General features: G+C 47.1%; 1 protein-coding gene across 1 annotated transcript in view; it reads left to right on the forward strand.

Moving 5' to 3' along the window:
- PLEKHH1 (pleckstrin homology, MyTH4 and FERM domain containing H1) overlaps positions 1 to 12,437 on the forward strand; it is a 56,947-nt gene that overhangs the window by 12,271 nt on the left and 32,239 nt on the right. Inside the window, exons 3-4 of the mRNA XM_017500839.2 lie at positions 9,590 to 9,652; positions 11,111 to 11,260. Coding sequence (XP_017356328.1) covers positions 9,590 to 9,652; positions 11,111 to 11,260 — 213 coding nt within the window. The remainder of the gene's footprint in view (positions 1 to 9,589; positions 9,653 to 11,110; positions 11,261 to 12,437) is intronic.

Genomic DNA, 12,437 nt, shown 5'->3' on the forward strand with positions numbered 1-12,437 from the left:
AAAAAAAAAAAAAAAGAAAGAAAGAAAGAAAAAAGGAGTAAACAGAAGGGATAAATGAAGTGGCAGAAATAAATCCAAATATATTGGTCACAAGGTGACATATATATTGCAGCATTGGTGTATGAAAAATTGGAAACATTCTAAATGACCAACAGAGGGATGGATAAACATATTTAGTGTATTTGTATGGTGGAATACTATATTGCAATTAAACATGATTCAAGTAGAACTACATTTGTAAGATCAGTAAATCTCAAAAATCAGCATTGAACTAAAAACATCTGAAGGATATAAACAGCATCAAACAGTTTATGTAATTCTAAAAACCTGCCAAGACAGTACTATTTGTTTTTTCTCATCCCAGATCCACACTCATGGATTTTCTATATTTGGGAATAAGCATATGATTTCTTTTCTTTCTTTCTTTTTTTTTTTTTGAGACAGAGTTTTGCTCTTGTTGCCCAGGCTGGAGTGCAATGGTGTGATCTCGGCTCACCGCAACCTCCGCCTCCTGGGTTCAAGTGATTCTCCTGCCTCAGCCTCCTGAGTAGCTGGGATTACAGGCATGCACCACCACACCCAGCTAATTTTGTATTTTTAGTAGAGATGGGCTTTCTCTATGTTGGTCAGGCTGGTCTCGAACTCCCGACCTCAGGTGATCCGCCTGCCTCAGCCTCCCAAAGTGCTGGGATTACAGGTGTGAGCCACTGTGCCCTGCCTAGTATATGATTTCAACTGAACCAAAGCTCTGCTGCTAAAAAAAAAAAAAAATCAGAAACACTGTCTTAGATTACAGCAATTAGAACCATTTAATGGCTAACCTGGGGGTTGCAAAGTCAAATGTTTACAGGTAAGTTAGAGAAGTGAAGAGAGTCAGGTGGGTCCTGGGAGAACATGACGGGACACACTGAAGCCACTTACTGCCATAAGAAAATGTAACCCCAGATATATTTATCATATACAAGTGAGGTAAAAGTATAAACACAACCAAAGGTAGGGTCAATGCTAGAGAAAAGGGAGTAACATTGGAGAGAAGTACGCAGGGCTTCAACTGCATCTGTCACGGTCCATTTCTTAAAGACAAACATCAGAAGCAGACGTGACAAAAATTAAAGATTGACAAAGCTGAGTGGTAGATATATGTTTTTTTGGGGGGTATTTTTTAGGCAAAGTGACAAGTGACGAGCAGATACATTTTTTTTTTGTTTTTTATTTTTATTTTTTTGAGTTTTGCTCTTGTTGCCCATGCTGGAGTGCAATGGTGTGATCTCGGCTCACTGCAACCTCCACCTCCTGGGTTCAGGTGATTCTCCTGCCTCAGCCTCCTGAGTAGTTGGGATTACAGGCATGTGCCACCACGCCTGACTAGTTTTGTACTTTTAGTAGAGACTGGGTTTCTCCATGTTGGTCAGGCTGGTCTCGAACTCCCAACCTCAGATGATCCACACACCTTGGCCTCCTAAAGTGTTGAGATTACAGGTGTGAGCCACTGCGCCCAACCGGCAGATACATGTTTTAAAAAAATTATTCTCACAAAAAGAAAAAAAAAAAAGAAAAAATTATTCTCCTCAGATGTGGTGGTGCATGCCTGTAATCCCAGTGACTCAGAGGCCAAGGTGGGAGGATCGCTTGAGCCACGGCCTTTGAGGCTGCAGTGAGCTATGATCACACTATACTCCACCTGGGTGACACAGCAAGATCCTGGATCTCTACATGTTTCTGTTTGCCTTAAAATATTTCATAATCAATGTTTTATAGTGCCTCTCTACCCTATTCCTTAGGGGCCAACAGAGTGACTGGAAAGCCTTAATCACATTATAAATACCATACCTTCTTTCTCTACAGCCCCTGGAGTCTGGGTAAACTGAATTTCATAACATTGACACCTTCTTGTCTTCAAGTCTGTCTCTGATCCTCATGTAACCAGAATGCCCTCACATGGAAATGTTAGGGGCACATAGTGTGATGAGTCAAGAAAGGGGAAAGGTGTAGACATGGCAGGAACAACTGGGCATGCGGGAGGGAAGGGGAGATACAGATCTGGCCTAGGGACCATAGGGTGGGAGACTTAAGTAAAGAAAAGGGCTGGGACCTTAGCCTGACACTGGACCTCTTAGCAGGAAATCCTAAGGCCGTAAACACCATGTTGGTCAATGTTGGGGTTGTGTCTGTCCCCTGCAGTGGTCCCTAAACCTGTAAGACAGGTCCAGCAATTCATGAGATGCTTTCCCTAGCAGAACCAAGACAAGTTATAGAACACAGGGAGAGATGGCTTGGGTTTCTCAGGGGAGCTCCTGCTGGGATCCAGAATTAGGACCAGTTCCCACCCGCACTGGGAGGAGCCATGTCAGCTGAGTCTCTGGCCAGCCCTCTCACCCACCTGCTCCCCTACCTCTCCACACAGCTGGCCCTGGGACATCGCATGGCCTGATGACTGCAGGCTGCTGACTGCTGGCTGTCCTGCAGGGTGAGCAAAGCCTGGGTGCTTCCCTGGGGTACTGTCTCTGCTTGGGATCAGACCTGCCTGTGGGCTGTGGAGGCGTGGAAGAATGCCCTTCTTCCTACCTTGACACAGCCTACTCGTACCTGACTCCCCCATACAAAATTATCATTCTAGTCAGGGAATAACAGTGCTAAAAAGAATTTTTTTAAAAAAAGAAATGTCAAGGCTCTTAGATAATCCTTCATCTAAGGGAGAGAGAGCTGGATGAAGAGGGAGGAGAGTCCAGACTGCGCCTTTACTGTTACACCTCTGGGTCTGGTGTACTGTTGCCGTAGTCACCCAGACTGCCTGGGCCATCCTATTCTGGAGCCAGGTTAGATGTGGGTTCCTTTTCCTTCCAGTAGAGGAGGCTGAGGGAGTGGCTGATGACTTGAGACTCACATCTTTCCCTGCTCTGCTCACGTCATTTTCCCTAGCTGTCTTTCTTGGCCTGCTGGAGAAGCCACAAAGCCTATTCAGATCAATTCAAAAATTGATACTATTCTGACAGGCCACATAAATGGATATTAAAATGTTCTTCCTTGGACTTTTTCATTCTTACTAGACCTGTTTCTCAGTTATCCTATCAGAAAGCTGGTAGTATAATATCTATCCACAAAAGAGCTTTGTAGGAATTATCATTATGAACACATGACATCAATATTAGAACTAAGATAAGGTTTTTTGTTTGTTTGTTTTTTGTTTTGTTTTGTTTTGTTTTTTGAGATGGAGTCTCACTCTGTCACCCAGGCTGGAGTGTAGTGGTGTGGTCTCAGCTGAGTGCAACCCCCGCCTCCTGGGTTCAAGTGATTCTCCTTTCTTAGCCTCCTGAGTAGCTGGGATTATAGACGCGTGCCACCATGCCTGACTAATTTTTGTATTTTTAGTACAGACAGGGTTTCACCATGTTGGTCAGGCTGGTCTTGAACTCCCGACCTCATGATCCACCTGCCTCAGCCTGCCAAAGTGCTGGGATTATAGGCATGAGCCACCGCACCCAGCTTACAAGGTTTTTCTTTACTCCCTATCTGCTTGCAAAAGGGCTTTGAGCATATTAATAAAAGAAGAAATAATGTGACAAAACATTATTCTTTTCATAGCTTAAAAATTTCTAACTGAAGTGGCATTTACCACATCTAGTTCTAGTGCAACCATGTGTAATTTCACTCTGTCACAATCGCTTGCCAGTTTCACCAACTAAGGTTTTGCAGTGTAACTCAGTTATAGATCTACCTACCAAAAATTTGTAGTTCAGAAATTTTTCTGAGTGTATAGATGGTTCCATTCACTCCCCTTAAGCAAGAAAACAATGGATGTTGCTCCTCCTACCTCATATGGATTATACAGAGGCAGCAGTTCAGCTTAAGTGCTGAACACATATGGGTAGCCCAGAAAAACATATCCTAAAATATCTCATACTTTGTGACAAGGCCAGGTGTACCATAAAAGGAGAATACAAGAATGTGTTGAAGTATGTTGAAGTTTGCATAAAATCATCATGGAATGGATCTTAGCAGATCTCTGTGCTCACAGATCTGATTTGTTTTGTGATAAGATGACTTCTAGAACTTTCATGCTGTGTGTGTGTGTGAAAGAGAGATTTAAAAAAAAATTTTTTTTTTTTTTTAAACAGTCTCACTCTGTCACCCAGGCTGGAGTGCAGTGGCGTGACCTTGGCTCACTGCAACCTCCACCTCCTGGGTTCAAGTGATTATCCTGCCTCAGCCTCCCAAGTAGCTGAGACTACAGGCATGTGCCACCACGCCTAGCTAATTCTTATTTGTTTGTTTGTTTGTTTGAGATGGAGTCTTGCTCTGTGGCCACGCTGGAGTGCTATAGTGTAGTCTTGGCTCACTGCAACCTCCACCTCCTGGGTTCAAGTGATTATCCTGCCTCAGCCTCCCAAGTAGCTGAGACTACAGGCATGTGCCACCACGCCTAGCTAATTCTTATTTGTTTGTTTGTTTGTTTGAGATGGAGTCTTGCTCTGTGGCCACGCTGGAGTGCTATAGTGTAGTCTTGGCTCACTGCAACCTCCACCTCCTGGGTTCAAGCGATTCTCCTTCTTCAGTCTCCCGAGTAGCTGGGACTATAGGTGCATGCCACCATGCCCGGCTAATTTTTTGTATTTTTAGTAGAGACAGGATTTTTACCATGTTGGTCAGGCTGGTCTTGATCTCCTGACCTCATAATCCGCCTGCCTTAGCCTCCCAAAGTGCTAGGATTACAGGCATGAGCCTCTGTGCCTGGCCAATCTTTTGATTTTTTAAGAGAAGCTGGAAATCAAGATGTATGTGGACTCTGGTTTTTATGTGACATGTGAGAGTGGGATGTGAGAGGCAGTAGAGTACAGTGGCTGACAGCATGGACTCTGGAGTCAGTCTACTTGAGTTTGAATTCTGGCTTGGAATCTTAGTAGCTGTGTGACCTTAGGCAAGTTGCCTAACCTCTCTGTTTTAGCTTCCTGATTCACACAATAGGGATACTAATAGTATCTGCCTTCTAGGGTTGTTATGAAATGTAAATGAGCTAATGCATATACAGTGCTTATGACAGTGACCCTGTTTAGCTATGTAAGTGTAGCCTAAATGTCATATATATACACACACACACAGAGCTCTACACAGACCAAGTGGCCCTGTTTATTTATATACATAAAGGCTAAATGCCCACAACACAGTGTAGGTCTTACAGGACACTCTTTAAATTAATAGTGGGCAACCTCTGGCTTAAACCCATTCATTCTGTAGGTGAATCCTAAGTAATTTGATCATGTAATCTATCGCCTAAAGCAGGACACACTAGAGAGAAGGTGAAAGGAGGCTCTATTACTTGTTATGGTGAGACAACAGGTGAGCATCACACTGTCCCCAGCAAACTGGTCTCCCTGCTCCTAAGTGCCATCTTTGTATAAGAAAAAAATAACAAGCAGCTTTTACCTATAAACTTCCAAATGCCAGGTCATACATGTGTGCTTTATACATGGGGCAACTTGTGGAATCTTCACAGCGATCCTAGGAGGTGTCATTACTCTTTTTACTTTAACTGAAGAGTAAACTGAGACACAGAGACATTAAGGAATTTAAAACCACACTGTAGTGGAGTCAGTCAGGTTCCAAAGTCTTACCTCGTAGCTGTGCCATTCTTTCCCGTGGGAGCAAGGCAGCAATAAGAATGTTGAACCCTGGCCGGGTGCCAGGGCTCACACCTCTGATCCCAGCAGTTGGGGAGGCCAAGGCAGGCCAATCACATGAGGCCAGGAGTTCGAGACCAGTCTGACCAACATGGCGAAATCCCATTTCTACTAAAAATACAAAAATTAGCCAGGCATGATGGTGCACCTCTGTAATCTCAGTTACTCGGGAGGCTGAGACACGAGAATCACTTGAAACTGGGAGGCAGAGATTACAGTGAGCTGAGATCAGCCACTGCACTCCAGCCTGGGCAACACAGTGAGATTCTGTTTCAAAAAAAAAAAAAAGAATGTTGAACCCTTTTCTCAAAGGGATAGTTGAGACCCGGGATGCTGTGGCTTTTGGCTCAGGCCACTGCTCAGCATGGCAGGACTGTGCTGGGAGTGCAGGAGAGTCCCAGCTGCTCCCGCCACCGTGGGCTGATATTTCACAGCATCTCACAGCATGTGACAAGGGGCTGTGCACTTGGGGGTTAAATACCAGATTGGTGCCAAGTGCATTTCGTCAGGTTGCTGCAGCCAGTTCTAGGGCAGCTTATGAGTCTTACGTGCAGCTGGTGAAAGTAGATCCATGTCAGCCACCTAAACCTGATACCTCCTTATCTAGTGTGTCGCCCCAGACCCCACACTGAAAGGACAGCTGAGGCCATGGTCCTAGAAAACCCTGGAACAGGCCAAGCGCGGTGGCTCACACCTGTAATCCCAGCACTTTGGGAGGCCGAGGTGGGCGGATCACAAGGTCAAGAGATCGAGACCATCCTGGCCAACATGGTGAAACCCCGTCTCTACTAAAAATACAAAAAATAGCCGGGCATGATGGCACGTGCCTGTGGTCCCAGCTACTCGGGAGGCTGAGGCAGAAGAATCGCTTGAACCCAGGAGGTGGAGGTTGCAGTGAGCCGAGATTGCGGCACTGCACTCCAGCCTGACGACAGAGCAAGACCCCATCTCGAAAAAAAAAAAAAAAACAACCCTGGAACAGCCAAATGAGGCTGCCTAACTATAGCACCAGCTTTGCAGAGCTCCAGGTGTGGCTCTTTTAGCAAGGGTGAGGAAGAAAGATCTGCCCTTGTGAAAAGTGTTGATGCTGGGGCTAAAATGTTCAGACACTAGTTTTAGAGAAAAAAGAATACTCCAACATAAAGGTGAATATGAAATGCTTTGAGTGTCAAGTGTCCTTGCCAGGTGGATAAGAAGGACTGGGAGGGTCGGCAGCAATGAGGACCCCCTGGCAGTGACAGAGGCTGACCCAGGGCTGGGGGAAATACCCCAGGGGAGACCACAGGCTCTGAAAGGTACCTTGCCATTCCATCTACTTCAATAATAGCATGCCCATGGGTTAGATAATAAAATCCTGAGGGGAAAAAATGCTCACTGTGTGGCCAAGAACAGAGCGATTTCTGGTTCTGACCAATGTCATTGACTTATCACTCTTGACCCAAATGGAGGTAAGACCCAAGTTTATCCTTTACTCCACCTTGGTCTCCATTTGCAAAAGAGCAAGACAAATTTCCCCATCACATGAAGTTAGAAAATATCATGCAATCATTGCAGAATGTCACAAATATGAATTATCGTTTCCAATAGAAAGCCTATGCCTTCTTCTGAGCTACAGAGCAGATGTTAGGTCTCAGTCGTCCTGCTAAAGTTCAATGTGGGAAACTTATTGAGGGTCCAGGGTCTTCCCATTCAGTATTTCATTTTATTCTTGAAAAAGAAAATGCGACTGGGCGCAGTGGCTCACTCCTGTAATCCCAGCACTTTGGGAGGCCAAAGCAGGCGGATCATGAGGTCAGGAGTTCAAGACCAGCCTAACCAACATGGTGAAACCCCGTCTCTACTAGGAATACAAAAATTAGCCGGCTGTGGTGGTGTGTGCCTATAATCCCAGCTACTCAGGAGGATGAGGCAGGAGAAGCATTTGAAGCCGGGAGGCAGAGGTTGCAGTGAGCTGAGATCGTGCTACTATACTCCAGCCACTCCAGCCTGGGTGACAGAGCAAGACTCCGTCCCCCCCAAAAAAAGGAAAAGGAAAAGCAAATGCTCCTAATTACTGCATTCATTAGATTATTTCTGTGTGGTAAAAAGTCCTAAACAACCCAACTCTGGCTAGCTTAAGCAAATGGGATTTATTAGAAGGACCCTGGGACAGCTCACAGAGCTGAAGGAACTGTCCAACAACCCTGACTTGGTGAGGTTTGTGCACCTTTTCCAGGGCAACTCCCTGGCTCCAGCCTCTCATCTCCTGAGTCAAGATTCCTGGAGAGAGAGAACCTGGTTGCCCCAGTTAGGTCTGGTGTCAAAGAGGGAAGGGTTATGCAGTACCAACACTGGGGGCCACCACTATGTATCAACCAACCCTCCCCCTCAACAAAGTAGAATTCCTTTTGCACTGGGCAACCACCCCTATAGCCATAATATAGATTTATGCTGTGCTGTTACCTGCCCCGTGGCTGCACAGCAACTGTGTGGTGTGTGAAGGTCAAGGAACTCCTCTGGGACAGGCTTGAGGACTGTGTCACTTAGGACAGTCCATCTGGCTCAAACCGATGCCCAAGACTGACCAGAACGAGCCCACCCACTCAGCTTCCGCCGAGAGGCTCAAGCAGCATTATTAACTCCAAGAGAGGAAGGATAGAAGGGATGTGGGCATCCTTGGCTTGAACACATGAATGCCTGTCAGAGGGGCCCTATCCACGGGAGCACTGGGGCATTTTTGTACCATGGGCTGTAAATCTTGGGTTTTACTTGGGATCTTCAGATGAGCATAACTCTAACTTTCTATCGGAGGGGATGTGCCCCAAAAGCATCTATGTCTCCCCAACCCCAGAAAGAAGAAAAAAATGGATGAGAGAAAGTCACCCTGAGCAAAGAGGTTCCCCAGGTTCCTAAACACAAACTGCTGTTCCCGTGTAACTTTCCTCTCACTGTCTAGCAGCAGGCTAGGGGGTCCTGCCCATCCAACTTTTAATTGGGGAAAGTAGAATTTCAGCTGAGAGATTGGGAAAGAGAGAAGGACTGATCAGTTCACTGAATACCAGCCAGGGTCCAGGCTGAGGGGAGAAGGTTCCAGAGAAGGTAGCCAGAGAAGAGGCCAAATCCTTAGAGAGGAGGTTGGGCTGGAGCTTGGGAAGTGAGGGGCACTGGGCCTGTCCAGCCTCATGGAAGGCGCAGCTGGGATGCAGCACCTCTGGGGCATGTATGATGCATATGCCCAGACTGGTCTCAATCTCCAGGGCTCCAGTCATCTTCCCTTTGACTCTCAATGTGCTGGGATTATAGGCGTGAACCACCATGCCCAGCTCACAAGATAGAATTTTGAAAAATGTATCTTGAGCCTTCTAGTTCTCTTTCTAGTTATTTAAGATTAAAGAAATCAAATAAGGTGATAGCCATGAAGCCACTACAGGCAGAGATGTCCTTGACTGTGGTTAAGGAGGTATTTGTCCCCAGCCAGTGAGATATTCTGAGTGGGGAGAAACGTTCTCTATCGATGACCCAGGGAGGGCCCCTATGGGAGCAGCGGCATGGCCCCACCTGCAACCCAATGCTGAGAGGAAAGGGCCTTGGGGGAAAGGGTGGTTGAAGGCAGGACCAGGGCAGGATGCTCAGGAAGCATGACAGTGGGGCTGCTGCCCTCCCCAGACACCCTCCATCAGGGCAAAAGAGCTGGGCCTCCGCTCCCTCAACAGGGAGGACAGCAGCCATGGGCTCATCACCTGCCCCATGAATGCAGGATTAGGGAGCTAGAGTTGCCTTGAAAATCTTTACCCTGACACCCTTGAGCCACTTGAGATGGGCACTTGAAGCCCGGCCTGTGTGCAGTGTGTGTGCAATTCCCTAAAGCGGCCTTGATGCCATGTTCACAGTAGGGACGGGGCACCTACGTCTCCCCTTTCTCTCTGACCGAGCAGATGCAGGAGCTGGAGCAGAGGCTGCTGGAGGCAGAGCAGAGAGCAGAGAACGCCGAGACCCAGGTAACCAGGGGTGGAGGGGGAGATTGGCAGGAATATGCAGGAGAATGACCGTCAGCCCTTCCAGGCCCTTCCCACAGACATACGTGGACAACACACACATCACCAGCAGTCCTGTGTTGTACCTGAACAAATGAGTGTGCATGGAGCTTTCTGTGGGAATGGAGTCTTTGGGTAAAGACCAGAAAAGCAAGTGGATATAGTAGTCCCAATAGTCTAGACTATGCTATGGCAACAAATGAAGTGTGACGTCTCAGTGGTTTATCACGTTTAGTTCTCACTCCTGGTACCTGTCCATTGAGGGTTAGCCAGTGATTCTGCTTCCACAGTCACTCAGGAATCCAGGTTGAAGGAGGCTCCCGTATCTTATAGCCGGGCCACTTGGAACACCCAGCCTTCTTGGTTGCCATGGCAAGGAAAGAAAGCTGGATGCCTGTGCACTAGATCTTACTTATTTTCAAAATTTATTTTTATTTTATTTTTTATGAGAGATGGGGTCTTGTTATGTTGTCCAGGCTGGTCTCAAACTGCTGGGCTTAAGCTATCCACCCACCTCAGCCTCCCAAAGTGCTGGGATTACAGGTGTGAGCTACTGCGTCTTGCCTAATTTATTTTTCTTTTATTTATTTTTTTACAGAGACGGACTCACTATTTTGCCCAGGCTGGTCTCGAACTCCTGGGTTCAAGCAGTCCTTCCACCACAGCCTCCCAAAGTGCTGGGATTACAGGTGTGAGCCACCACACCCAGCCTGCACCAGCTTTTAGATACTTCAGCCCAGCCAGGCACGGTGGTATGTACCCATGGTCCCACCTGCTTAGGAGCCTGAGGCTGGAAGATCCCTTGAGCTCAGGAGTTTGAATCTAGCCTGGGTGACATAGCAAGATCCTGTCTGTTTAAAAAAATTTTTTTAATTAATAAATATATACACACATGCATACATACTTGAGTCCAGAAATGATGAACCATTTCTACTTGGAGTCCATTGGTTGGATCAGTGACATGGCCCCATCTAGCTGCAGGAGGTTTGAGAAATACGGGGCAGCACATGGCTGTCCAGTGAGCAGTAAGTATCTCTACCACAGTGGGGATGGGACAGTTGCCCTCCTAGACTGTTTGTACTGCCCAACTCATTCCTACTGGGATCCACGGAGGTCGATGGCAGAAGACACAGCTGCTTTTCCCACTTATTGTCTCCTCTGCCCTCCTGTTACTCATTTCTCCATTACTACTAACTATGACCTAGAGTAGCCAAAATGTGTTTCTTCTTTGTCAGTCCTTCTTTTGCCCAGATAGGAGCTTTATAAATGACAACTGTATTAATTGGCCCAGACTGCCCTGGGTAAGGGCTGTGCCTGGGAGTCACAGCCTGGGGCATCAGAGGGTGTCCCGTCCCACATTACTGGCCACTGTACACCCCCCGTGAGTGATGGGAGACACTATGAGATCATTGTACTTTTCAGGTGGGTGTCATGGAAGAGAAGGTAAAACTGTCCAATCTGAAGAATGTGGACTCTCCAGGCAGCCTGTACCAGAAATACCAAGAATTGCTGAAAGCCATGCAGGGCAAAGATGAGCTCATCCGCCAGCTGGAGGCTCAGCTGGAGAAGCAGGTAAGGGCTCATGTGCAAGGGAGCACCATGCCCTCTTCAACATCTGTATCACTGGCCCCTAAATTCCTGAGCTGCTTCTCTCAAGCTCTTGAGTGCTAGGAACTCACTCCTGCCTGAGCCTATTCTTTTTTCTTTTTTTTTTTTAAAGTGGAGTCTCACTCTGTCACCCAGGCTGGAGTGCAGTGCCCCGATCTCAGCTAACTGCAACCCCTACCTCCTGGGTTCAAGCGATTCTTCTGCCTCAGCCTCCCAAGTAGCAGGGACTACATGTGCGCCCCACCATGCTCGGCTAATTTTTGTGTTTTTAGTAGAGACAGGGTTTTACCATATTGGCCAGGCTGGTCTCAAACTCCTGACCTTGTGAAATGCCCTTCTCAACCTCCCAAAGTGCTGGGATTACAGGCGTGAGCCACCACATCCAGCCAGAGCCTATTCTTTTATGCAGAAGTTTCATTATAGGAAGGCTTTTTCCTCCCACATCTGCTCATGAGAAGCCAGGCAGGGGACAGAGTAGAAAAAGGAGCTTGGAGGCAGACCGATCTGGGTGTGAAGCCCACCTCTAACACCTGCTGCTTCTGACAGTGGGCAAAGTGTTTAAGTCACTGATTCTTATTTTACACATTTATAAGAGAAGGATGAAAACACCTCATAGGGCTGTTGGGAGAAGCAACCTATATGATCTGTGCCTAGCGTCAGGCCCATGGTCAGTGCTTGGTACACAGAGCTTTCCTTTCTCCATCCTGACCTTGTCGTGCCCTGCCAAGATGAGATACTTGATACTTGGCTTTAGTATGTTCAGAGCTGCACAGAGCTGGATGGTCAGTCATGGCCAGCTGGTTGTCCAAAGTTTCTCAATGGACCTGAAGAGGCAGAGACTGGAGTTGCTGCCTCCTCAGAAACCAGGGCCTTCCCTTCTGAGCACATGGGAGCCCATGGGCTGCCACTGCCCAGCATTTCAGCTCCGCTCGGCATCTTTGCTCCTGAGAAGATTCTGGAATGTCCCCCTGCCAGTTCCTGTGTCCTGCCTTCTCCCCTTCACAATCTCACCAACTCCATCCCAGTTCTGTCCCTTTCCTCTGCCACTGGTCTTAACTACTCAGCTTTCCCCTGGTGCCAGAGTGCCATCATTTCCAACTAAACACCCCACAGTCTGAACAGATGACTTTTTTTTTTTTTT

This window comes from Cebus imitator, unplaced genomic scaffold (genome assembly GCF_001604975.1).
Source record: "Cebus imitator isolate Cc_AM_T3 unplaced genomic scaffold, Cebus_imitator-1.0 Scaffold13, whole genome shotgun sequence".
NCBI classification, from domain to species: domain Eukaryota; kingdom Metazoa; phylum Chordata; class Mammalia; order Primates; family Cebidae; genus Cebus; species Cebus imitator.